This window comes from Lepisosteus oculatus, chromosome 5, assembly GCF_040954835.1.
Source record: "Lepisosteus oculatus isolate fLepOcu1 chromosome 5, fLepOcu1.hap2, whole genome shotgun sequence".
Taxonomy (NCBI): domain Eukaryota; kingdom Metazoa; phylum Chordata; class Actinopteri; order Semionotiformes; family Lepisosteidae; genus Lepisosteus; species Lepisosteus oculatus.
The window spans coordinates 8805118-8832217 of record NC_090700.1 but is presented as its reverse complement, the minus strand read 5'-3'; the positions used below and the strand labels follow the sequence as shown (position 1 = coordinate 8832217).

Sequence of the window (27100 nt, the reverse complement as noted above, 5' to 3'; positions counted from 1 at the left end):
GCCTGGTTTGTTCCACAGGACAAGGACTTTGGGGGAACAGTCTATTGCTGAAACAGTAATGTGGTTTGTTTGGGCACTGTAACAGTTTCAAACTGGTAATAGTGTTTTCCTCTAGCAAAGACCTATGATGACATTTGCACGGAAACCTTTCCTTTCAACAAACCTTTCCACCATTTATTTACTGTATGTATTAATTTATTTTCCCGTTTTGCATTGCTGTAATATTAAAATGAACTGAAACACTTATTTTTCAGTGTTACGAAACTGAAACTGCTTGGCATTTCCTTGTAGGGAATTGACTACACATCACCTACAAAAGGAGATGATATGTCACAAATTGATATTACATTTTATTATGAGATATTTTAATATTACAAACTATTGAACAAAAAATTGTGGTAAACAGAACCTAAAGGGTGTATTTAGTTTGGGCAGCAAAATGCAAACATATTATTGGCAGGCATGACATTCAGAAGAGCACATTTGCCTGAAACCATAGCTGTGTTCCACTTTGAAGTAGAATGTCAATATGGATCACTGCTATTCTCTGAAGAGAGCCACTAGCCTCCTGCCAGTGTCTGTGAATTCCATAAACAGATGCAGCAACACATTTCTCTCATGTTAACTCTGTTTCCTGAGAAAGAAGCACTTCTGCTGATGTCATATACCAGCCCCACAGCACCCTTAAACACAGACTGAGCTCCAGTTCGGGGAAATAAACAAAATCCCTGTTGTGCTTCACATTATTTTATATGGACACACATGGATTGACTGAAAAACCTGTTGTGTGAGAATTGTGGCAGGTATTATTTGCTGATATTTAAAAATGGAAAATACGAATATTAAAAAATGTGTATTACTTAGAGTGACATACAATATATAAATACTTCCAGAGTTTTTTTTTTATCAAGCTGTGTTTCTTCTCCATGTCTTGGTGGCTACAGGCCCCACATTTTCAAGTGTGTCCACTCTAGCTGTTTAGCAAATGGCACGTCGCAGTTTTCTTTTACAGAGCTTAAAAGAAATCACTAAGGAAAATATCCTGGCAAAGTGTGATATCCGCGTCACTGTGATCAGTACAGAAAAATCCCCGCCAGGTTTAGTAATATTTGCTGCAGCCTCAGTGAAAAAATGTTTAAGTAGCCTGTTGTGAAGATTGTGACATTATTTAACTTATGTATTATTGATATATTATAAATTGGTACTTTTGCTTTTAAAGTCCTCTTTTCTGTAATTTTAACAAACAGTTTAAAAGCCAAAGGATGGAACTTGATAGAAGCAGCTGTGGGGTGGTCATTCCAGTTCCTGTAAATTGGCTACTGATGTCCAAGTTGCTGAACTACAATACTGTTGTGTCTAGTTGATAGTATAGCATTGCAGCTTTCCACTGCCTTCTGCTTTAATCAAAGCCGGTGCAAGCTCCTGTCTTTGCTCCTGTGAGTGATTCTGCCAGGAAATAAGCCTTCATTTATGGCATATGGAATTTACACCTGTCCTTTTAAATATCCTCGTTCTGCAATAGGGAAAATCGTGGTAGAAAGCAGTAACTTACCTTGATAAAAACCACTGAGCACATGCTCAGTGTGTTAAACACAGTGATGGGGTTTTAACACTGCTTGTTTTTCCATGACTTGTGGTTAATTTCCCCTCCCTGCTGAAACTGCTCTTTCCTTCCGGTGTCTTCACATTGCCAGGCTTTACAGCAGCAAGCTGAAAGAGCCGAGACTTGATTGCAGAGCAGCGGATAAGCAGACCCCTTGGGAATCTCAGGTTACCAGCATTGCATCCTGCACCATTAGCAGGGCACTGTAAAATAACAGCCTGCCATCTGGAGCTGTGCTGGGGCGAAGGAGAGATGTCGTGGTCCAATCTATCTTTTGTCAATTAGGTACTGTTTGTTCAGGGACTTTTTTTCTAAGCAGTTTTTTATATGGTTCTTTTAGTTCCCCTTCCATATAAATAATGCCTTCACCAAGCGTTCAGACTCTGACACCATGCTTACATTGCAATATGTGGTGCTTTTGCAATTAAGGTATTTGTTCTGACAAAGTAATCATTTTCACCTGGTATTTCTAATCTTCCCTTGCGCCGTGTGTATTGTGCCTGCAAATATCTATTGTTGTTTGTTTTCTGCGCTTTCTAGTTCAAATAAAAGTAGAAAAGGGGTTGGCAGCCAAGACCGGGAAAGAGCTCCTGCTTGTGTAAGATGTTATTTTATTAAACAAAAGCTTCGTATGCTCACTTCTGTAAAAGTTGCACAATTACATTTTATCAGATTCTTTGGAGTTGAAGAAAGTGAATATGCTCTTTGTGACTCAGTTCTGATCTGTTGCATGTGAAGTGTTAGAACTATAGGGATGCGTGTGGGTGTAGCCTTGTCTGCAACTCATGCCAAGATCCTTGAAGATCCCGCTTTGATAGAAGAGAATGAGAACATTTACAAAGCCCTTCTTCTTTTAGGACCCTTTTGTGTTTTTTTTTTATCCCCAGATTGCTGTTCTGCAGTTGAGAAGAGCTAACCTTTTGGCGCTCTTTGCTTCTTAGGAGGGGCTGTATCTCCAGTATATGGATTTTGCTTTCTATTATTTGAGCTGGTGTTATCGAGGATTTCATGCAATTAATCCATCACACCAGAACATTCTGTGCAACTCATATTTTAATGAAAGTATAAAAGCAGCCTACAGGATAATGAAAAAGGAGTGATAATCAGTATCCTCCTGAGCCATGTCTTCCGACAGCTTCATTGTAGGTGTATATTGTGGAGACGGACATGTTATATCTTGCATATAATTGGCTCTTAAATTCCTTTTCTGGCCACCTGATTTCTAAAATAAAATATCTGATATGCTACATTTTTAAATGCGTGTTCTTTAAAATATATTCCAGAAGAGCATACACTACTGAAGGTCCTTAAGGACAGTGCTAAACGAGTTTATTAATGCAAGTAAAGCAGGAGGAATATCCTTGAAACTAATCACATTCAGCCTTGCAAACAGCCTTTTCATTACTGTCCACAGCCAACCAGAAATACAAAGCTCAGACACAACAGTGCCCTACACTGTGTCAGATGCATCTTTATGAAATGGTGTCTCTGTTTTGAAATGGTGTCTTAAGTTATTGTTGGTGATTGGAGGCACCACACACCTGTCTGAAAATCCCTATTTCTTTTGTTCCTCTGATGTGATCAGATAAAGTGCCTTTACATTTCTTAAGCAGATATAGTAACCTTACCTGCAGGGTTTTTCCTTAATGACTTTGTAAGAATATTTAGAATTTGCTCCGACTCTGTAACGTTGAAAAACTGCTGACTCTCAGAAGATGGAAGTGGATGTTGATACAGTTTAAGGAATCTGGTATTTAGCAAAACAGGCGAATTTAACTACACCACCGATGGAACCAAATGCAGGACTTTGCCATCTGTTGTTTTTCTGAACTATCCTTGGTCCTGAACTTTTGAGGTTAATAAGCTTTGCACTGGCTGTTGCTCTGTGCACATTTTCTGTATTTGTTCGAACATCCTGACAGGGAGTCGAGGGCCTTGTGTTGGCTCTGTGCACTTTAATTCAGCACTCCCTGTTAACAAAGACAACAGGCGGCTGTGGACTGCTTAACGGCCAGAGACTGATTTCACAGGAAATTATTCGCAGCTGTAGCTATTTCTTTTTCCTTCAAACAACGGATATGAACATAGATTTTTTTGTTATAATTTCAACAGTAGAATATTATTTCATCCTTCCGTAATCCTCAAAAAGACCCTTTCGTATGCATTATTTGACTTTGGTTTTTATTTAGTAAGGATCATAATGAGGACAATTTATTTCATTCAGTGAAAAATAAAGAGGGGATTACTGCAGTAGTTGTACTTCGTTTTTTGAAATTTACTTCATCCTCTCTATTATTAAAATAGAAATCGGAATGCTATGTTATATGGCTGCCAAATTGAAGTCGCTCTGTAGTCTTGTATTATGGAAAACAAAATGTTATTCACTCAGTCAGATTATCTGAAAGGATCTTTCTTTTCCTTCAGTGAAATTAGACTTTCTTGACCTGCTAGACTCTGATTTATCTAATCTGGAATTTGAAGTACACAATTTCATACGCTTAAATATTTTTACTGAACAGCTCTTCGGCTCTTCAAATCTGACACAGGACTCTCAAATTCACTAGTTGTAGTGGGATTAAATGCTGAACTCAGAACTGTTTACTCTGTGTCAGTTTGGTTAATTGATACATTAAGCACCACGATAAAAAAAGACTAAGATAGAGGTTCATGTGGTGTTTGTGGTGAACAAGCTGTGTTAATTCAGTGCAATTTATTACGTTGGCAAGAGAAGAATGTCTTGCTGCCTGCTTGTCGTCTCCTAGGGACCTGCTCAAACTCCATTCCCTCAGCATCACTGGGGCTCACTGAAGTTGCTTCATGTTAAATATTGCTCATGTTTGATGATGCAAGTATGATGTAAAGAACATAAAGGCAGTTTAGATAAGATGGCCATAAGTTTCTAGAAGTAATGACAAAAGCATATCAATACAATACCTTTAGGTCTTCAAATGTAGTAAGATGTTAAAGTATTGTTTATTAATTTATAAATAAATATCCTAAAAATCACGTATTTGGAGACCTTAATCCTTACTGTAATTAATGCAAAGCTATTATCAAGAACATGTATTGAAACAAAGTGAACACTTAAAATAGTCTATGCAGTACAATAGGTTTTCATTGTTATTTGATTGAAGAACATCTATGGATCTAAGTTACTCATAGCCTCTGCCAGACCCCCTGTTTCACTTTTCACTTTCATGTTGAGACTGTGGCAAGTTTCTTATAATCTATTTACTGTGGACATTCGTATGAAAGTTTAGATGTGTGCTTTTTATGCATAAAGTTTCTAGTTTATATGAACATTTTAGGACTGTCAGAAAAAAATTAGATGAGATAGAAGCTACTGTATGTTATGATGTTAGGGTTAGTAATGCAATCATAGAAACGTGGCTAACCAGAGATTTGGAGAGAAATGTAACATTAATAGCTAAATTTTGTTCCGGAGAGACAGAGATAGAAAGATAATAGAGGGGAAGGTATTGTACTATATATCAAAAATAGTATTCAAAATAAACTACAGGACTTAAAAGTCTCTGAATCTATATGGGTCAGAGTCATTAAAAACATTCCCAAGGTGTAGTGTTAGGACTATGCTTTAGGTAACCAAATGCAGATGTTGATTATAATTCAACACTTCAACTTTCCCAACATAGACAGTAACAGACCTAGCCAAATGTTAGCAGCAAAAACTGAAATGATAGACATGGTTAATGACTGCTTTTTTTACTCATTTTGTCAGAGCGCCTACAGGACAAAAACTTGTATAAATCTTGTCTTTTCAAACAATCAAGCAGAGTGAGTCAAACAGGTGAGAGAATGATTAAGGACCTGTGATCATAATGTTTAAATTGATTAAAATCAACATAGTCCAGCTAATGAAAAAAGTACAATGAATTACAAGTAAAAAAGGATTTAAAAAAGAAGTTTAAAATAAAATAATTTCAGTACAACAACAGCACAAGAGCCATTAAGGATAAAGTAAAATCCTATCTGGTACAAAAATGGAAAAGGTTTAGGCAGTGAAAGGGAAATGGCTGATGTAAAAAATGAGTATTTCAGTTAGGTGTTTACTAACAACAACATGCCTCAGGTAGCAGGACAGAATTCTGTATTAAGCAGTATCAGCATAGAGGCGAAAGTGTTTCAGATACTAGAAGCACTAAAGATTAATAAAACTTGATAGCCTGATGGTATCCTTCCAACTTAAGGAAATGAGATGTAATTCAGAAGCCACTGGAGTTATTAGTCTTACAATGATCAGGCAAAACAGATGTGGTACCCAGACTCTGGGGAATTGCTAATGTAGTACCCAGAGACAAAAAGGCGAGAAAGCTGAACCAAGTAATTGTAGAACAATACGTCTGACAGGCTGAAGGAACTGAACCTTTTTAGTCTTTAATACAGAGCATTGCAAGGGGGCAGTACAAGTGGAAACTACATGGATATGTATTTAAAACCAGTAAAAGAGCTACTTTACATTAAGAGACTTTGGAACAAGCATTTAGCCTGACTTTATTTCAAGAAACCACAGGAAGAGATCGTTGAATCGGTTATCTATTGAGCGTGTTAGGCTTTCAGTGATGAAATCTGTGGAAGCCTTGGATATTTGCATATTCCATTGTTTTGTATGTTGCATTACAACATATTTATACCATATTGGCTAGATATGTCATGCTCGGCCTTGGTGGAGCACTGTCAAACTTGCTGGCATTACCAGGACAACGGTGGAATCACTTCCCACCTATTATCTGGTTGCCTTGACTACGTGTGCATGCAGGAAGTCTATTCCACCTGTGTTCTATTAACAGCCACACCTGTCACATTAGGAATATACTGTCCGCGATCTGCCTTGACGGTCCTCTGTGCTCTGTCCAGAGTTTTACTTTGAGCCTCAGAATCTTAGTGTCTCGCTTTGCATTCCCTGCTTTGTGTAACTTTCTGGATCCTTGCTTCATTCTGACCTCTCTTCCCAAATTATCCTCTTTGTGCTTTGAACTGTGATTTACATTGTGTCATTGATATACTGTTTTTGTGGCATTTAGGCAGACTGTTACTAGATAAGTGCTTTTCTTATTTATTTTCAGAACTTTATTTGGGGAAATACCTTACTCTGTTCAACACACTGTATATTACAGTTCTCTGTGCCATCCAACAATTTAAGATGTAACACTTTTATCAAACTGAACTTCCCAAGAGAAAATACTGACTTTTAGCAGACATCATTTCCATTTGCTGCTGCCAATGACTGAAACATTCTGCAGAGTAAGCTGAAACTATCCGTCTTCATATCTGAGGGCATTTTCAGTTATAAGATTAAATATTTTCTGCCTGATACTTACGCTTGTTAACTGTGCCACATCCTGTTATGTAATTTACATTTTATTGACTTAACTTTTCTTTCGTTCACTGCTTTGTCATGTGTGCAACAATGCTTCTTGTCCAGGTCATCATTCTAAATGAGGATTTATTCTCCACTGACGTATCTGGTTAAATTAAAGATTATTATTACTTAGAAGCGCTGCAGTTGTCCTTGTTTTACATTTGTATTCTACTGATATTGAATTTCTGAAGATGTTTATTATTCTTTACTAATTTTAGCCTTCCCACATATCGATTTGCCAGTCTTGTTATATATCACTTTGTCATGTTTTAATGATCAACTGTAGAAATTTTGCATGACAAACCAATACTGTAGCTTTCCACTGGGCATATTTTAATATTAAAATACTTAGCTTTGGTGTTTTTGATATAGAAAGAGATATCGCATGTCTAGCCAGAATGTTTTGCCCTGGAGGTGTAATGAGGTTTCTCTTTTTGCTTTATGTCCCTCATTGGGAGTTTTTTTTAAAGAAATGTCTTTTGGTCAGGCAGGGCTGGATTCCCCTTTAAGTTCTGGGAATGCATAAAAGGAACTGGGAATTGACTTGAAGATGGAATTGATAGAAAAATGGAAAATGACCCTCAAACCTGTAATCACCCAGTTATACCTTCACACTAAGCATCAGATAAAATAATTACAGAAGTACAGATAGTTGCTTATTGACACAAGGATTTACTAAGTTTATTCCCATGCTACTATTTCCACTGTGGTGATCTAAAGTAGAAAACTCTTCATTTACTCCTAAAAGTTACAAAGAAATATAAACTGCATGAATTGTATTTAACAGAAACAGAAAATAGAATGCTTCCTGAATATCCAGTTTATGTTGCTTAACATGAGATCCAAACCAAATAAATCAGGGATGGAATACCAATGTCAATAGGAATGCATATTTTAAAAAAAGCCTTTATACCATGCATCTGTTTGAATTTGTGCAAGCAATACATTGATTTATTTCAAACATCTCGTAAGTTGTTGATCTAAATAATATCTTTGCTGAAACACCCCAAACTTATGGAATCTTATGGGAATAAGAAAAAGCAGCTGATAACAGACAGCAAGGACATATGCGTGGAAAAAAAGGTTTAAGTGGAGACACATTTAAATTCACAGATATTTGGGTTTAAATGAGATAGACTGTGCAATCTCTTTAGAGCTATAAATGGTTTCTGTGCAGACTTGCTGGATAACCTATGGCACTATCAAGCTCATCATTCCTTTCAGTGCTTGGGAAAGAGCGAATGGTTTGTTCCACCCAGGAGGTGCTGTGAGCAGTCTGTGCCAGTGTTACGTATGGAGGAGAAAGGAAGAGCTGTGGGTCATCAGGTACAATAAACTCATAATAGTACACAAATGCTGCTAATGCTGTAACTGCCTGCAGTTTTACCCTTTGAAGTTTTGGCTACTTTTGTTCTGGTCATCTCTGAAAGGCTTATTTACTACTCTTGTCTTTTTGTAAAGCCAAGAAAGGCTCTTTTAATGCACATTGGTGTGATAGTATTTGGGTCCTGTTTTACGAATATTCACAGTGAGAGTCAGGAGGATGGTGTCGATCTCTCTACATGTTTCTGCTTGAATCTTTTTTGTGTTGTCCGGTACATTCCGCTGCTATGTCACTGAAATCATGAAAAATTCAATTGCAGCAGTTATGCAAGTGTAAAAAGGGAATTACAAGATGATGACATTTTTTGAGATACCACTAGCAGCCAAATACTGTATACAAACATAAATCTGTTGTAAAAATCCGAGGGAGTACCACTAGTGACATTACTCTTTAGTCAAATAACAAAGGTAACTTGGGGCTTAAAACCCTGAAAAAGAAGTCATATCTTACCTTCATTTCCAATGATACCAACTTGAATACTAAGTGACATTTGACTTTAAATGGGTGTTCATTCACTCTCAGCTTAAATAGCTGGTGGCAGTGTTGGTATTAGCTTTCTTAATTTTGTGACAGGAATATTACAAACTGATTTAATTAGAGAATGCTTTACATGAGCTAAGCTTCATTTCACATAGGGCTTGCCATGTAACTCACCGTCTTTTGTCTGTCAGTGAGCTTTATCTTAATCTTAGCAGTGCCATCACACATAAAAGAGGGTGCAAAATTAAACTTCAGTCTTCCATGTGATAAATTGCTTTGGTGTTTTAGAGATAATACATTTGCTCTGTTTTAACACCAATGTATAATACAGTCCTCTAAATCTTTTGTGACATTTTAAGGTCTGTGCCAGGAAAGAAGAAAAATGGTAAGATCCCCTGTATACAAAAAAAACAAGGAGCAAAAAATGCTTTGAACCAGAAAAAGGAGGATGACTCCCAACTTGCTGGTTGGGTTTCTGTAAATAACCTACTGTAGGGAGTACTGTGACGAGTGCATTTACAGTATGATATTTCATCAATTAACTTGACAATCGGGATTCTGTTTGACCAGGGGAGACTAGATTGCCACAGTTGCTGTGCTTTTGAGTCAGATCACAAGTTCTTTCCTACCCATACCCATCATAGTAAAGTTCCCCTTGGAAGGAAATTAATTGTAGCAGATCAGAAGCTGCCCTCAAGTGTGCAGACCCCTATTGTGATGGAATTCTAATTAATTTTCCGATATTCTTGGATGTACCAGCACACTTGCTCCATCTAAGTGGGGCTACAGACTCCCTGAAGTATGTTTCTGGCTAGGAGACATCATTTAGAAAAGGCAGCTCCACAGTTGCTGGAATGTCTGAATTGCAGGACTTCCTTCACTGGCATAGTGTAGAGGAGGTTAAGGAATCACTGCAGGGCAATTTGTCAGTGTTCGAACATCATAAATTCAGAAGTACAAATGGCCATTTTTATATAAAGAGCATTATTTCAAGGATTTTTGGTAAAGAGATTCAATGTTTGATCTGCACATGCCTTTGGTCAGAAATAAGGCTTATGAAAAATGATGCATTTTTCCATCCATTTTCTAACCACTTCATCCCATTCCGGGTCGTGGGAGAGGGAGAGTTCGTAAGCCACAGGTACAAGGCACACCTGGTATGGGATGCCAGTCCTATCGCAGAGCAGACAGGCACAAACACAGACACTCACACACACTAGGTCCAATTTTCCCAGAAGTCAACTAACGTCCCAGTATGTCTTAGGATTGTGGGAGGAAACTGGACTGCCCAGAGAAAACGCAGAAGAACAAGTGAGAACAAACAAACACCATGCAGATAGCACCCCAGGTTCAGAAATACACACCACACCCCAGCGCTGTGAGTGAGCAATTCCACCCCTTTATGCATTTTTAATTCACTTTTTGAATAATGGAAATGAAAAAATAGTAAAACGATATATTCAGCAATCCAAAATGTAACTACTGAAAATAAAAGTATAAAATAGGATCAGAGGATGCAACTTATTCTGTATTGATGGCAAATGCTATAAAAGTTCAGGTGGGGGGAGCTCCGTCAGCATGCACAGGCTGCAAAGGAACAAGTAATAGGTTTATTCCATGCTGGAAAAAAAGAAGAAAGAAAACACAACATTTCAGCCGTGGAGCCTTCTTCAGGTGTGAAGAAGGCTCCACGGCCGAAACGTTGTTTTCTTTCTTCTTTTTTTCAGCATGGAATAAATGCTATAAAATACCTTGCTAATTAGATCTTTAATTTCTGTGAAGGTTCTAAGCTTTTGCCTTTTTAATAATGTAGGCCTAAAACGATTTTTTTGTCAAAATTAATGTCAAATGAGATTTTGGGGTTAACGTAAAATGCACTGTGTCGTTTTTGATTGCAGCCATGCACCTTAAAGTTCCTGGCTTTATTTGAAGCATATGTGAGCATTTTAAAATAAATATTTTGCTGTGATAATCTCAGCTGCTGAGATTGATGAGGGTAGCATGTTGACAACTGGTCAGACAAATAGAGCCTCTTGTGCATTGCCTGTAGATGTGAAAGAGACCACCCTGTCTGTTTGTTTGATGAGAGGGGTTCTTTAACACTGTCCTCATCAACTCCATGTTCCTGTGAAACCGTAGGCAGATCACTAATAATTTCCAGTTGTGCTATTGTTTACTTAGTGACTGGGGCACCTGTTGGATATAGTTGGGGAGTGACACGACAGATCTAGTTTCCAAAGGAATACAGTTTTAATAGGTGGAATTAAAATGTGGACAGACACTGATGAGACTAATACGAAAATTTGTAAGGTTCACTAATCTGGATAGGAAATACATTCATTTTACATTGTTGTGGAACTATCCGTACATTAACAGAATAAAGGCAAAGGCAAATTTCTGGCAACCCAGAACATATCATGGAAGCACAGGGCTGTGACTACACCCTGAATGTGAGGCTGTGTCTAAGTAGATACAACATACTGTAGATAGAGGTGAATAGTCTTTTTACATTTTGAGCACTGTATGTGATTGGTGATACGTTTTGAAATGAATGCAGTCCCTGTAAGATCCGGTTAATACATTCTTACTAGCCTCCGTTGCTTCCAGGCAAGAATTAATGTTGTGGCCTTTACAGTGCAATGTATTATTCTAATATTCTGGCAGATGCAAATATCAACTTGGCTGTCACCGTGGTGTTCTCGCTGTAATTTCCTCACTGTCTTTTCTAGCTGAATTTCTCTTCATATCCAATATTATTTGCAAAAATAGGCAAGTGGGAAATCTAGTTCCATAAGCAATGTGAAGTCTGGGTCTCTTACAAATTGTTCAGCAAATTTTATTTTGCAACAAAGATGGTTTTCTTTTTTTGTTATGGAACAATGTTAAAATCATATAGCAAAAATACAAGTTGAGTTTAATACTTTGTTCCATGCAGAAGGCTGAAGGTTAATGTGTCTTTCGTAGATTTGTCTCTGTTTTGTCCTTTCAAAGTTTACTTTTGTAAAACTTTGAGAAAGTTCTTCCCCGTCTCTAAATGATAACTTCTTCTGTTTTGAATTGTACAGGTTAAAAACTAGCCCAAAGCTTTTAATCCACAGTGCTTTACTGAAGCTGTGACACAGGTCACAAACGTAAAGTTAGTAATAACTGCCACAGTTTAAAAGCAGAGTTTGCTTAACCTGTATTCATTTGTGCCAAATGTTTTGAGTTATGTCAAGAACAGCTATTTTCTTCAGTTCAATTTAGTGCAAAGTGGAAAGGAAACTGATCATTATTTCATAAGTATGGCAATTACTTTTGAGGTAGTAATAGCCTTTTTTCTCTAAACTGTTCTTCTATAATTTAGCTTGTTTTTGTATGAGTTTTACTTCCTGGAAAATGAATTCTCAGGTTTATTATAATACTTGTTGAAATTCTTCTTCTAAAGGCTTAAAAATTTAAGAACATTTATTAAGCCTTTTGTGATTTGAAAGCACCACAGATGTTATATTGTTTAGTTCTTAATAATCTTATTGAATTGAAGGACTCTGTGTTCAGGATTATTGAATGCTGTTTATGTTGTGCTCAGTTTTTGACTTTGTGTAAAGTACGTGTCACATTGCAGTATTGTTGAGAACATTCTGAAAATGAAAATGCGCTGAAAGAGGCATTAGGACAAACAACTGTTCTAACAGGGACTGGGTGATTTCATCATCCTAAATGTAAACAACTCAACTACTGGATATTTAAAATGATGAAGACTAACTACGAAAGCTTTTCAAGGTTAAACTAGAACTTCACAGGCAGTTCAATTCAAGGTCTAGAGTCAAGGTCTATCTGGCACTTTTTGTAGTTTTGTACTTTTTTTAGCTGTTGTTTTCTTGTATTTGTGAAGCCTGGTGCTAGACATATACACAATTAAGAGGAGGCACATGGAGGTTCTGTTTCTTGGTAAGGTTCTTTTACTTTTTAGCTTATTTGGCTAGTGTATGCAGTCCTGTGGGTTCATCATTACCTCTTCCCTTAGAGACAGGTGTATAATCCGTGTACAGCATCCTGATGAAATAATGTGAAAATTATTACACTTCCCTTCATCAAGCAGGCTTTTCTTCAGAACAGCAATGACAGTAAGAGACATAAAAAATGCAAATGAACATGAAAATCTCATGAACCTTAATGATTTGGAATGAGAAACATATTTAAATGAATACGTGCAAGATAAAATGTTCCATCAATGTTACGAATGTTTTAGGTCAGCATTTAGAATATATATGTAATGTTCATCTTTGATTTTCTGATCATTTTTCCACTCCAGGATAGTTTTTAAACATGGTTCTGAATTTATTTTCCTGTTTTTTTATATTATCGTGGTGTTTTCCTAAACACAATAAATTATGTGGTAACAAGAATATGCAACACAGTCCCACTGTTTTAGCTCTTAAGATGATGTACTCCCAAGTGTGGAGTAATTTCATTCAGAGTTATCACGCCAGCCCTGGGAAGTCTTGATCCTTTTGAGCAGTGCTGAATTAAATTGACATGTCAAAGGTTACATATGTGGGCCTTCCATGACAGTTCTTCAGCACAGGGGATTATGGCTAGTTGATTATTCCTTAGCTGGATATTAGGATTGGTTTTCACCCTGGCATTTGCTATAAATCAGCTCCAGGTCTTGCTGGTGGTGGATAATGAGCTATAATCACACCCTAATGAGTAACCGTGACATTCGTAATGACCCTTCCATCTACCCACGGTGTCGCATTTTTAAAACAAATAACTATAATCTGAACCATAGTGCTAGGACTCCTTTTTCCTCCCTCTATTGATATTGTTGAGTCAAGAGTATTTATTTCCCCCAGTTTAGATTTAGTGGAGTGTGGTTTTTAACATTATCCCCGACCCCTGGCTTACAAAGTTGATATATTGCAACTTTCCAGTCCACAGTGCAGTTAGTTGTTTTTTTTTTCTCCCTTTCGCAAAAGTTACTCCATTGTTATTACTTTTAGCATTTTCCTGAGATCTGTCAAGGTCAAAACTTCACATTACGGGGAAAAAGGAATGTATAAATGTGCGTCTTCGTCCCATTTTTTTTTTTTACTGGTTATTTCACACGGCATTACCTTCTTTTCCATTTCTGTCAGCCTTTACCTTGAATAGCAGAGTGATTAGTAGCCGGGGAGGCACAGCAGTGGTCTGGGCCTACTTTTGTTTGCGTTAAGGCTTTCTATGGATTCTGTTTTATGTGTGGCAGGATTTCCTTTTGATCCCAGAAGGAGGTGGATGCAGCCTGTGCGTAGTGCCGAACTCCAAGGCCTTGTGAATTAAGATTCAGTAAGCAAGCTATTCAGGGTCCCCTCGAGAGCTTTCACTGCCCTTTCTCTTTTTAGAAAATATACCTTTATTTTGCGTTTTCTGTGAAGGGAGGCATATGAATGATTTCCAAAAGAATGTAGTAGCTTTGCTCTGCTGCTTTGGCTAGTCTTAAAAGCTAGCAGTGACATAATTCTGGTCATGCTTAGGAATTCCTTGTTTTGTTTTTGCTCCATTGTGAGCGTGTGTAAGTAGGTGTGTCAGAGATGTATACCAGTGTATACTGGAACTGGGAGTTTTTGAACAGAAAAACCAGAAAGTGCCTCACAGTACAAATTTGGCAACAGATGTCTGTAGTGCCGTTGCACTTATGTGTTGAGGAGCGTGTCATTTATTCGTACTTGGAAGCATTATAGATGGCAGTTGGAAATTGCTATTACATGAAACGGAATTACATTAAAAAAATAAGTAACACAGAACAAACAAGCACATTTGACAATAATAAGTGGGTGCAATGTTAGTAATGTTGAATCGTGAGTCAGAGTTCCTGTGTAACCAAGTGGCAAAAATAAAGAACAAAATGATTTCCAAGTACAAGAAAGCAGCACATAAAAGTAATAGGAGCACAACTGACAAAACTTCACATTTCTCCTGGCAAGGGATCGTAATTATTTTCTTGGAAGAAGTGCATTACAGGAGATTACACATGGACTCATTACTGACAAAACCTTGTCTGTAATGCCTTCTGTGCGGCATACTGCTGCTTAATTGCTTTTATTTGGTGTGAAAAATCCAGAAAGACTCAATTTACTCCGTCGCAAGAATCTTCCACCTTGCCCTCTAGTTATTTTTAATGAGAAATATAATATAAAAAAGATTAATTACAAATGTGAAAATACATGGGCCCTGGGCTGTGGGTTGGGATGTTTTTTTATTATTTTTATTATTAAAAGCCAAAATGTAAGAACTCTGAAAGCTCTAACATGCTAAGGTGTTTTTAAGCGAAGTGATTAGCAGGGAGTTGTGACTTAAAAAAAAAACATGTACTAGAGTGGAGAGAGGTCAGTGTGTATCAGAGTTCTGGAAGTGAAAAGGTTTCTCTAGTTTGGATTCTGGTGATTATCACCTCTAGGAATATGCAACAAAATATCAGGACTATTATTTTATAATAATGAAGCTTTTGCTTTAAGAGAGCAAATAGAAGCATCAACTGTGGGAACACAAATTAAAAGAATATGAAATGATTAAGTCTTGGCAAATGGAGTGGATTTTTTTTGTAAAGTAGTTGTCCTGTAGAAACATATAAGGTATAGTTCAATTTAATTATTTTGAATTACAACATCATTTAAGTATTTTTTACTGTTACGAGTTTTTGGTTTTTAGTATTACCTGTTCTAATCCATGTTACAGCAAGTGCAAATATAAAACCTTTTTATGTTAACATAATTTGTGTCCCAGTACAGCAATAGAGGTATTTCAAGAAAACTGAAGCAGAATCCACTGTATTAGCAACTTCCACAAAAAAAGCAAAATAAACACAATAAAACAATAATAATGCTTAATATACTGAACATTATATTGAGAACCTATACAGAAACTAACTACTTATAACTACAATTAATTCACTGTTATTATCAGGATTTTTTTAATAGTAGGTGCACTGGCATTATATTGAAGAGACAGAATGTACAGTTCCCCCCCAAAAGTTTTGGGACATGGTTTGTTCTAATATGACTAAATATATGCACTTACCCAAAAGTAGAACATATTGTTCTTATCATTCATTTTAAACTCTTTATTACAAAAACAAACTGGTTGTAAAACAGAAAAGTAAAGTTTTGACCTTGGTGTAATTTATTATATTAACATTTATCATCACCATGGGGGTCTACAGTGAAAGTTACAGGCTAGTACCATTGTAATAGATATACATTCCATATCTGAATCATGCTTTACAAACGTTTGCAGATGCTGTGTTGTGGAATTCTATGAATATGAATATGGGGATAACAAGGGCATTCATGTGTACCGGTCAGTCAATGCTCAGGTCATCAGTTCAATGACACCGAAAACATTAATCAATATCTAAAATCTATATACTTTATTTTTCTACATTACATCTATGATTGTAATCATTAATCTATGATTATTTTTCTTTTGATGCTCAGTATATTTTAAAAAGTGCTGGAGAGTTGTATTATAGTGGCATAATTATCCACGTATATGGTAGAGTGCTTTGAAAATTGTTCCAGTTTAATGAGAAGTTTACAATAGAGAGGAAATTCATATTTGCAGAACAGGAAAAATATTCAGAATGGACTGTAAAGTAAGTGGCCGTGGGAGTAAAGACAGCAGTGGGCACTAAACTGTCGCCTCTCCCAGGAGCTCATAAATAACTAGAAAACTAATTACTTGATGAATGGCTGAGTGCAATTTGCATTTATATAGCACCTTCCAACAGCTTGGTGTGTTAAATCCTGTACTTTTCAAACTATTTTTCCTGTAGATAATTACCAAAACAACCGCCTCTGGTTCAGCCACCTCTAGGGTGGTTTTTGCAAAAGCCATTTTATGCCACCAAGCTTGATAGCAGCTTAATAAATTAATATTATTATATATTAATATAAATTAATACATTATACTGTTTTTTTAACAGAATGTATATTTGTGCTTTTGTGCTGAAAGTATGTGGAGTGCAAGTACAGTCTCCATGTAGCTTGAAACTACCAAAACTCAGCTCACAGAGGCACTACAATTTGGGATTATGGTTTAGGACGTATGGTGTTCTAACCAATACCAGGACACATTCCCCTTCAGAATAACACCAAACAAGAAATGGAATATTTTGGAATTAATTCAACTGAGGCTTGTTTAAAACTGCAAGCTTTAAGTGCTATCTTGCTTCATTACTGATGAACAAAAATAAGGCTGATTAACAATCCATAATTCGAAAAAGGGAGAGTTTATCTCCCTCTTTGTATGAAGTGGAGATAATCAAAGGAATGAGTATTTGTTGATAGAAAGCACCAGTACTGCTAAATGGATTTTAGATTAAACGCAGAGGAATGTAATGCAGGATTTTTTTATGCCGTTTTCCACCCAATTAGACCCCGTTGAAAGGTCTGCAAGCCAGAACATCTTTGATTGCATTTCACTTTGTGACTCATTAGTATGAATTCCATACAGAAAACGGCCTTTTGCCTATGTCTGTATTTGAAGCCTCAGAAATATCGTTCTTGTGTTGTCATGCACATTAAAGATAATTGTGGAATGATCACCTACGGTAAAACATCTTTTAAGAAATATTCAATTCCAGTAATATAGTGTACTTCAATTCAAAGCATGATGACTTGATTGCAACTATTATAAAGTGGGTGCATTGATCTCACATCAATTCGCTTATTACATTTTTCCTGCTTTTGATGGGTTTGTGACAGCTGTTGCATGCCCTCACTGTATGGCCTCTGTTGAGGTCTTTCATATACAGTTTAGACACCGATATATTTACTCACTTATTTTCAAATATTTACATTCTGTGAAAGATAATGTCCTTTGTTTCTAAATATTTGCGTTTTTCTATTTTGGTCAAAAGTGTGGTTAAATTCATCTATGTATTGGTTGTTTGTATTTTCTACTTACCTGTTGTGGATCCAGAGTGTTGTCGTTGACTGTTTCACCATTTTATGTGAGGTTACAGAGTCTGACTGTAATGAAGGAATACTTGTCAATGAAGAGGGTATTTATCCCTATACAGGTACTTATAGTGTGTCAGTCTAGTCTTTACCTAGTCTGTGTGTATGTCTGTCTGTGGTGATAGCTGATACACACCTGGGGTGGTTTTAGTCCTGCTGTTCTGAAATTGCTAGTGAGAAATTCCGTGGAGAAACTGCAGTCTTTATTTTCTCTTGCTCAAGCACACTTTTAAGTAAAAAGACACTTTATGCACTAGTCTTGTTTGGCCTATATGTTATATGATTACTGCAACCATCTCAGGTCTTTAGTTACAAGATTTACATTAAACAAAAAACTTTGCAAATCACTACTTTGTATTTGTATCTGATGACTCCTTTTTTGTTTTGTGATTGACTTTTCTTTGTTTTTGTTTGGGGAAAAAGTCTTACATGTATTTATATTTGTAGACTTATGTTTATGCATTCAACAACTAAAATATTTTAGTTATGAAGGAACTAGATGCTCTCTTAGTCTTTAGACAAGGGATGTGGTACCTCTTCTCAGGGGCTAGGATAGTATATTCTAAAACAGTGGATCAGAAGGATCATCTAAGATTTTATGTGTACATCTAAGATTAATAATACGTCTCTCGGTTAAACATTTGTTTGAGTCTAAGGATGCGCTGCCAGGCTTGCTTGCCAGGCCTGATCACTTTGTTCAGCTTGTTTCTCCTCTTCAAGGACAAGGCTCTAAACACAAAAGGTTAGAATGCTCTGAATAAACCTCTTATAAAATGTGTCATCATTGTGTTTCTACATTAAAACTCCTAAACTTGCTTAAAAAAATTGTAACCAGAAATTTGTTGTCATGTATTTATTGGAGTGCCATGATTGAGGTGCCAGGCTCAAAGGCACACCAGAGATATCCAGTGCTGGATCTGAATTCACAGCTTTCCAGATAGAAATCTCTGGTTTGTCGCGTAACATTTTTAATGATAAACTTAGCTTAATCTTGACTAAAACAGTGACATTGTTTCCATGTCACTTGTTGCAATGAGCAAAACAATGTAAATGCCTTTTGTAAATATCAGGTCAAAAGATCTTCTTACGGTATATTTTAAAAGAAGAGCAAAAAATCGCAAAATGGAAGAAAATACATTTTAAAAGAAAGCTTTTTTTATTGATTGATTTATAGGATCTGCAAAGTCAAATTCGTCGGATATCTCCTCTAAACCAGTGAAACAGATGAGTTTTAGTTTTGACCACTTATTCCTTTAACATCTTCTGCGATGTGGCACCAAACCAGCCAGTGTTCTGTCACTAACTACAGTTCATTTTTGCAGGACCTGTTGTGCTTAAGATTATGCCTGGTTTTGTACTCTTTTATCATTCAATCAAAAAGGTGGTTTCGAAAGACTCTTCAACCCATCTCTTGCAATGGATCATGGTATCATACATTTGTGAACAATCCTTTACCAGTAAAAAAGGTTTTCTTTCTGTTTTCCCCAATTGAAAGTGTCATGGTTTTGAGTTACGTTATTTCAAAAAAATGATTAAGTGTTTTGAATTAGTTCACTGGCTGTTTTTGTTTTTGTTCAAGATATGATACAGTATCTGGACTTCCTTTAAGATGTTGACAGAAAGTAGATAGCTCTGATTATTAAGAAATTTGTAAGTAACTAGACTGGAACCTTTCTTTACAGCCAAGAGATTCTGCAGGTGAAAGTACATGAGTTCCTGATGTGGTAATTGACAGCCAAAATAGGAATTCAGTGGCATGTATTCAGTAGGAAATTATACTGTTGTATTGGATGTCAATTGTCAAAATGTTTATATTGCCTGTTGCCTTTCTAAAAATCTTGTCCCACAGTTCCCAGGGTCTTTAAGATGGAGAACTGGGCGTACCAACCAATTAAAGCAGAATAAAGAGTATGCTAAGGAGACGTCGATGTTTCAATGCGACTCACTCTTTTGTGACTAAAACAATGTGCCTACGCATAAAGCTCCCTTTTGCCTCTGGTAGAATTTGCATAGGACTGAAATCTCTTGGGCAAAAGGTAGAAAATTAGTAACCTGGAAGCAAGGCTCCCTAAATTACTCCCAACAAAGCTGAAGTGCATTTTCCATCTAAAGGAGAAAAGATGTTTTTGTTGACGGTGGAGGTTTTCTTGTATGGAGGGTTGCAAGTCATTAATCACTGGCATCTTTTCAGCTGTCGATCTGAACAAAAAGGTGACCCCCATACCCCACAAAAGCGTCTTTGTGATACTGAAGATCTTTTTTTTTTCACAAGATGGGCCAGATGCAGTTATCCTTGGTGTGCCATTTGGCCCAACAGCATGCATTTCTAAAACTGGGTCTGAGAGATCAACAAAATGGAGAGATTTTTCCCCTCTTCGACAGATTTCCCATTTAGGCAAGCAGATTAATCTAAAACTGAATTGCATCTGAACACAGATTTTAGTGAATTCAAGATTTCCATTTATCTGGACAGTTTTGCACTGCAACCGGGAAGCTATCTTTTATCAGTACTGAAATGTATTTTCATTTTGAGCCATTCAAGTACAATTGAAAATGGAACCAAGATAACCTATGTATTAAATTCAAGATTTAGATCTCAGAAAAAGTAAAAAAGATATGCTATAATTTTTAAAAAGTGCCAAGCCTTTTTTCTTTACTATCATACTATCAGAAATGGGAATATACGGTACAACTTTTTTTGGTGTCATGAGAATCTTTTCTGAAATTATTCTATTTTAGCCTATTCATATATGACTGTTTTAGCCAAAAGACCATTTTAAATATATGACTGCATTTCTTATTAAATTAGTTAGATTTAATGTGTCTGCAGTAATATTTTAGACATATAAAAGGATTTATCCTTTTAGTAACACCACAAAACCAGATATGAAATGGGTAGGAGGAGACGAGGTGAAAACTTTGTATAGTTATCAGGTTCCCCGATTTCTGATGCAAGCATCAGTGAGGAAAATCCACTCTTACCTTTGTTAAGCCTTTTAGAGAAAACAAGGACCACAATGCTAATCAAGTTAATAAATCTGCATTGACATACTGTCAGACCACCTGACAGCATGCAAGCTGCAGACTTAGCTTTTGTTGGGCTTGAAATACTACATGCTGCAAAACATTTAGCTAATACCAATGTGTTTAGAGGTGGTTGCTCTGATGCTTTTATCATCATGATATAGATCGACTAGGGATGGGGCTCAGAACAGAACATTTATTTAAGAATGTCCCGTTTAGGTTTACACTGTGGTACAGTGGTTAGCATCTCTGCCTTGCAGCGCTGGGGTCCTGGGTTCCTGGGTTCAGTTCTGGACCGGGGGTGCTGTCTGTGTACTGTATGTTCTCCCTGTGGTTGACATGGGGTTCTCTAGATGCTCCAGTTTCCAGTGTCTGTCTGCCCTGTAACAGTGGCATCCCGTACAAGGTGTACCCTGCATTGCGTCCGTTGTTTAGTGGGGTAGTCTTCGGCTCCCCCGCCACCACCCTGTACTGGGAGAAGACTGCTGGAGAAATATCTCCAGCAGTCTCATACTCCTTCCAGAGCAATGAGATGTGCAATATCTACAGTACGTTGTTGTTATTCATTTCTTTATACAAGATACTGCATTTTAAAGTAATTTTTATATTCCTGAAGGCACCTATATTACAGCCCTAGTTTTGAAGTTCTTTCAATAACAGCATTTATGTGGAGTTCATAAAAATGTGTGAGGGATGCAAAAATGTAACAGTAAACTTAAGGGCAGACATTTTACATTGCAGTACTTTATTCCAGTTCACTCTGGCAGTTCTGCAAGGACTCTTTTTATCTGCAGCTGCTTTATAAGTTGAAAACCTTTCAAAGAAATTAAACAATCACTAATTCTGACAGGAAATGAGATGTGTTAATACAGTCATTTAAAGATGGAGTCATTGGACAAAGGCACACGTCCAGTCCTGTGAAAAATATTGAGTGAATTTTTAGTTTATTCGTTTTCATTAGCTATGATTCTGGTATAGTAAGTTCAGCTATATTTAAAAGAATGTATTTTCTAAAAGTTCTTTAATTGCAATAATTTTATAAGTCTGCGTTTGGCCAATAGGACTACATTGAGCAAGACTTACAAGATATCTTTTCTTAAAGTCTTTGGATAGTACTTTCAGTCTATCACTACAAATGTAAATTAACATATAAGTATGGAAACCTGAGAAAAGATGGATTTCCAAAGTACCAAGAGAACAGTCTGTTCATAAGTTTTAGAATTTTAAAGAATATTATAATGACATAGTAATGTGGTTTCCATTGAATAATCCAAACCTCTGCACACTACTTTGTTTTAGACTTTTTTCGTAAACTAATCTTAATACTGAGGGGTGGGACAACATGACCAAAACTTATTATTAACTTATTAAATGTTGAAAGACAATGTACAGCACATGTACAAAACTGTTGAATATACTGTATCCTGCCAAATTCTTTCATAGAATGTGTTGTACTTAGAATGATTGATTGTTGTAGTTTTCCAAATGGCTTAAAACCTAAAACACCTTAGTTGCAGGTTAAATGAAACTTGGCGTCTTGAAAAATAATCTTTGGAGTCTCTGTAGCTTTAAAAAAAAGGGTAGACGTCTGTAAATGCTTCTACCACATTACCTTCAGGACTGCCCCAGAAATTGATTTTAGAAACCTTTGAAGCCTCCTGAGGATTTATGTCAGTTACCCATTGAGCATATCTGTGCTACTTCATTAGGAATCATAGGTATAAAGCCACTGTTGGTGTAATAATTGCATTACACTTTAATTATGGTATTAAAAATTTACAAAGTATTATACTGTACCAATCATATACTGGGAATGTCCTGTAACAAGATATGACAACTGATGATTAATAGATTGTAAACCTGCACCTTCACCAGACAAGAGACTTATTCATTTATTGATATTTATTTCAGAACAGAATATGTTGCTACCAATTTAAATTCAGACTTATCTTTTCTCCTGTTTTACTCAGAAAGATCAGTATTTAAACTACACAACCTGTGCTATTGGCCTGCTTTACAGCAGACTGTAGTGAAGGAGGAATGGATTTTGTACAAAAGGTTTTGAGTTAGTTGTCAGAATGCAGTAATGGAATGGAAAGGTCAGTTACAGCATTATAAGACTTTCAGTTTGAATTGGGCACCTTCCATTTCATTGGGGACGCATGATTTATTGAAGGCATTCTGACTAATTCTGAAGCATGGTATACTTCTGAAATATGAGAGCTGAATATTTTGTTCCTGCCATGTGCCCTCTTCATAGCAAACACAAAGCAAATTGCTTATAAATGCTATTGGCTCTCAAATGACCTTAACACTGTGCTGCGTTTTAACTCCAAGTTAAATTGTCCCTAAGAAATGCAAGTTTTCTTTACAAAGACACTCGACCGTTCCAACAAACTAGCTTATGCAGTGACTTACCAGGGCAGCAGGAAGGATTATTTTTAAAAGAGGCGAGCGATCAGACATGTGCTTGCAACAGATTTGTAGGTGCAAATGTGAATCTTCTAACCCATTTCTGGAGACTGAAGTGCTAGATTTTTTAAATTCAGTGTCACTCTTGGTTTTGTCTCATGAAAAAAAAAATCCATTTGTTTGAAGACAAAAACCCAGCTTTGACTAGAAATACAACTTGTTCTGAAGCTAGACCTGCCAAGTTGACGTTTGTGATTTTTTTTTATATTATGCTGCTTGAGCTGCTCGTGATTTTTTTAGTCTACCTCTTTTCTGAGCTATACTGACTGCTGTGGAATCTTAAAAAGCATTTTGACAGCAGCCGTATGGTATTGAGGAATGCAGAATAAATTATTTGCAGTTTGCTTTGACAAAAAGCAAGTCCTTGTGGTGATTTAACTTGAGTGAATATTTTGTGTAGCTCAGTGATGTTATTTATTGGTGTTAATCTTTGCCCATATTCGCTGGTTTTCTCCCCATTCCAAGTGTACATGCATGAACGGGAAAAAAAATAATATTTTATTATTTAATGTGCAGGAGGTATTTTTTTCTTATAGTCACAAAACCAAATTAAGTAATGCAGATCAAGGTAAAAAATAAAATAGTTGTCTAGTATTTTAAAGGAAATTAGTGACCCCAGGGGACATAGTTGTTTAAACAGTTGGGACTAAATTGTGTGCATGTTAGAGAAGGAAAGGCCATAAATAGCTTAGCCAGGGTCAAGTCTGCAAATGAAGCTTTCAAAGGGTGCATTTAAAGCAACACAGACTCTGGTTTCTTGTTCTCTTGCACATCTGATGGTCTGTTTATCTTCGTTTGGAGAAAAGCCTAGTCTATAGAAGCTTTTCCAAGCTGTGTAGTTGAAGTAGTGTTTACATTGCTGGACCATTAAGCTCCTGTCTAAGTGGATCCTGCCATCTTGTTTATCACTACAAATAAACGATGAGGTCTCTTTATCCCAAACAGGTTTCAGTCTTGGGTTTAAATGTCCCCTTTTCAGTTTCAGAGATGAACAGGCTTAGGCTCTCCTATTTACCTTTTGTGACTTTTAGTTCCTGTTATATTGAACTAAGATCATTTCTAGAAGAAAAATAGGGTTGTTATAATTGTAGTCTATTACTGTTTTGCTGTTGTCAGTTATAATTTAAAGTGCTGCCCCGATTAAACATTCTTACAGTATGTAGCATTACCATTATCGCATAATATTTTCTGATAATCGTGACTGTTGTAAGTTTAGCTGTAGATCTAGACTCTACGATATTTTCATTTTTAACACAATATGAACTATAAATATAATCCAGTTCCTGAAAATTTCTGGGGGGCATTATTGCTTAAGAAGGAAGTATTTCTACTGTTAGCAAAAATATGCATTTTGAGGTCATGTAGCACTGATAACATTAGCATAACATTAAAACATTAGTAAAATGGCAGTTGTAGACTTTAACACTTATTACTCAATGTATTAATCCTTTAATTTCATAATCAGTATTGCAGTCTCATTAAAAATGCATATGCGCTCTGTTCCTTCAGGGACATATCAAAGAAATTATTTTTTGTTAATTAAAAAGTCCCTTTACTTATGATCTATCTGTGACATTCGGTGCATTAAATGTCTGATTTTCCTTTCCAGATTATTTTTCAGAGATATCATTAGATAGTAAAGATATCAAATTCAAATGAAATGCAATAATAAGTCAATAATATGAAAGGATCGAATACTGCAAATGCTGCCCACAGTCTCTGAAGCATGCAAGTGAATGTGTTTTTTTTGTGTGGGGGAAAAAAACAATTGACAAATGTATTTATTTTCCCCCCCCTGTAGAATCTTTGGGACTAACTTGCCCTTACTGCCAACTTTTAAAGTTGAAGATCGAGAAGAGGCAGCCATGGATGTGAAAGAACGAAAGCCTTACAGGTCACTGACAGCGCGGCGAGACGCGGAACGGCGGTACACGAGCTCATCAGCTGACAGCGAGGAGAGCAAGCTCCATCCCAAATCCTACAGTTCTAGTGAGACACTCAAAGCCTTTGACCAGGACTCCAGACTCGTCTATGGGAACCGAGTGAAGGACATGGTTCACCAGGAGGCTGACGAGTTCGGCAGGCAAGGTAAAAGAGCGGATTTTAGCAACTGCGAATAACCACAGGCTAGATGATGTGGACTAAGCTGCAGGCCTCGTCTTCACGAATCAATATCACGTTTATTCCTGTATGGGTGCTGGTGTGCCACTTCCACACTTTCGTTTTTCAACAGTCAGATTGGTTAAACAGTTAGGTAGTTTACTTTGCCATTCTGTATTATGCTGTTCCAAAACTACAGCATACGTCAAAGAATTCTAGGGAGATCGCTGGATTTGCATGTGGAATACATTTTGGCAGTGACATTGCCAGTGGTACACCTGTTCAGATCTGCTTGTGATCTCATTTGCATTCAGGACTCCGTGTTGAGTGGTTTTTAATGCCTGCCCAGAGGGTTTAGATTTATCTGCCCTTGATGAATCAAACTGTTAGTATGTTGTTTATGGATTAAATACAGAATTTAGCTCATTAGATAAAGGTGATCATTCCAAGTGCAGATGGGATTCCATGATCCAGACATCAGATGTTCGAGCTGGAGTCATGTCACGAGCTGACTGTGGCTGGGATTGTGACCTAAGCAGTGACTTAACACAGTTAGTTCCGGTCAGTTTGTCAATGTGCACAAGTGCAATGAAATACTTATTTGTATGTATGCTCTGATACAGAGACATTAAGGAAGCACCAAACTTCAAACACTGAACAGCAACAGCAACACCAGCAAAGTTAAATAACATACCGTTTAAATAAAAGTCAGCACAAGCAGTATGCAAAAAAAAAGAGCTGATTGTCAATTTTAAAAGAAGGGTAGGGACAATCGTTAGCTCATTCTGACATTGCTTCTAGTGTGTCTAGTCTTTACATTCCTTTGCAGTGTAAAGAGATCAGTGGTACATGATGAAGACAGCAGTGTTCGTAGATTAGCTAGGTTTCTGCTTAAACAGTCTTCAGTGAAGCATGCAATATTAGCAAGTGCTGTTTGATAGTGGTTTGAGGTTATCACCCTGCAGTGGAAAATGGGAGGCATCCAAGTAAAACAGCTCTGAAGGCTGCCCTGATAAATCCTGTAAGTCAGCAATAAATAGGTTAATCCGCAACATAATCGCCAATAAATAAACACAAATGCAGCCAGTTTGGCTGAATGAGGTCTGAGGGAGAAAGAGTTTATATGTTTATTGGCTCCAGATATTGACCGTCTTGAGTTCCCTCTCCTTAAAAGGGCAAGCTGAGAAAGCAGTATGGAAATCAATGCATTTCATGGCATTAATTGAAAAGACATGCGAATTTCAGCTAATTGTGACAGTCCTCTTTCATTATTTATGAGCTTTCATCATCCATGTTAAATGAAGGAGATTTGGGGGGGCTGCTCCTCAGCCATTAACTTTGATAATGTTGATGTCGTTGAAACAAAGGGAGAGCAAGTCTGTAGATAATGGAAAGTGCTTATGTAGTGACATGCATGTCTAGATCCAGAGTTCAAGGTAAAAAATCAAAACATCATGGAAAATGGTTACCCACCTGTACCCCTTTGTTTTAGTCAGAATCAGCTTCAATTTCCCAGTTTCATTGTGAGATTTAGATATTGTGTTTGTAACATACTGTAAGTCTTGGACCCACTATCAGGTTTGCCTGTCACCGTAATGTTGAAACCCCGATCTGATTAAATTGGCTAACATTTGATGTTACATGGCACACCTTTTGCAATTTGTTGCAAAACATTT

The 27100-nt window shown here is 36.8% G+C and overlaps 1 protein-coding gene across 14 annotated transcripts in view; it reads left to right on the top strand.

The window, feature by feature from the left end:
* tenm4 (teneurin transmembrane protein 4) overlaps positions 1–27100 on the top strand; it is a 427071-nt gene that overhangs the window by 243953 nt on the left and 156018 nt on the right. For all 14 annotated transcript variants that reach the window (XM_069190054.1, XM_069190066.1, XM_069190065.1 and 11 more), the window contains one exon: positions 25126–25412. In XM_069190054.1, the coding sequence (XP_069046155.1) occupies positions 25190–25412 (223 nt within the window). In that variant the 5' untranslated portion in view covers positions 25126–25189. The remainder of the gene's footprint in view (positions 1–25125; positions 25413–27100) is intronic.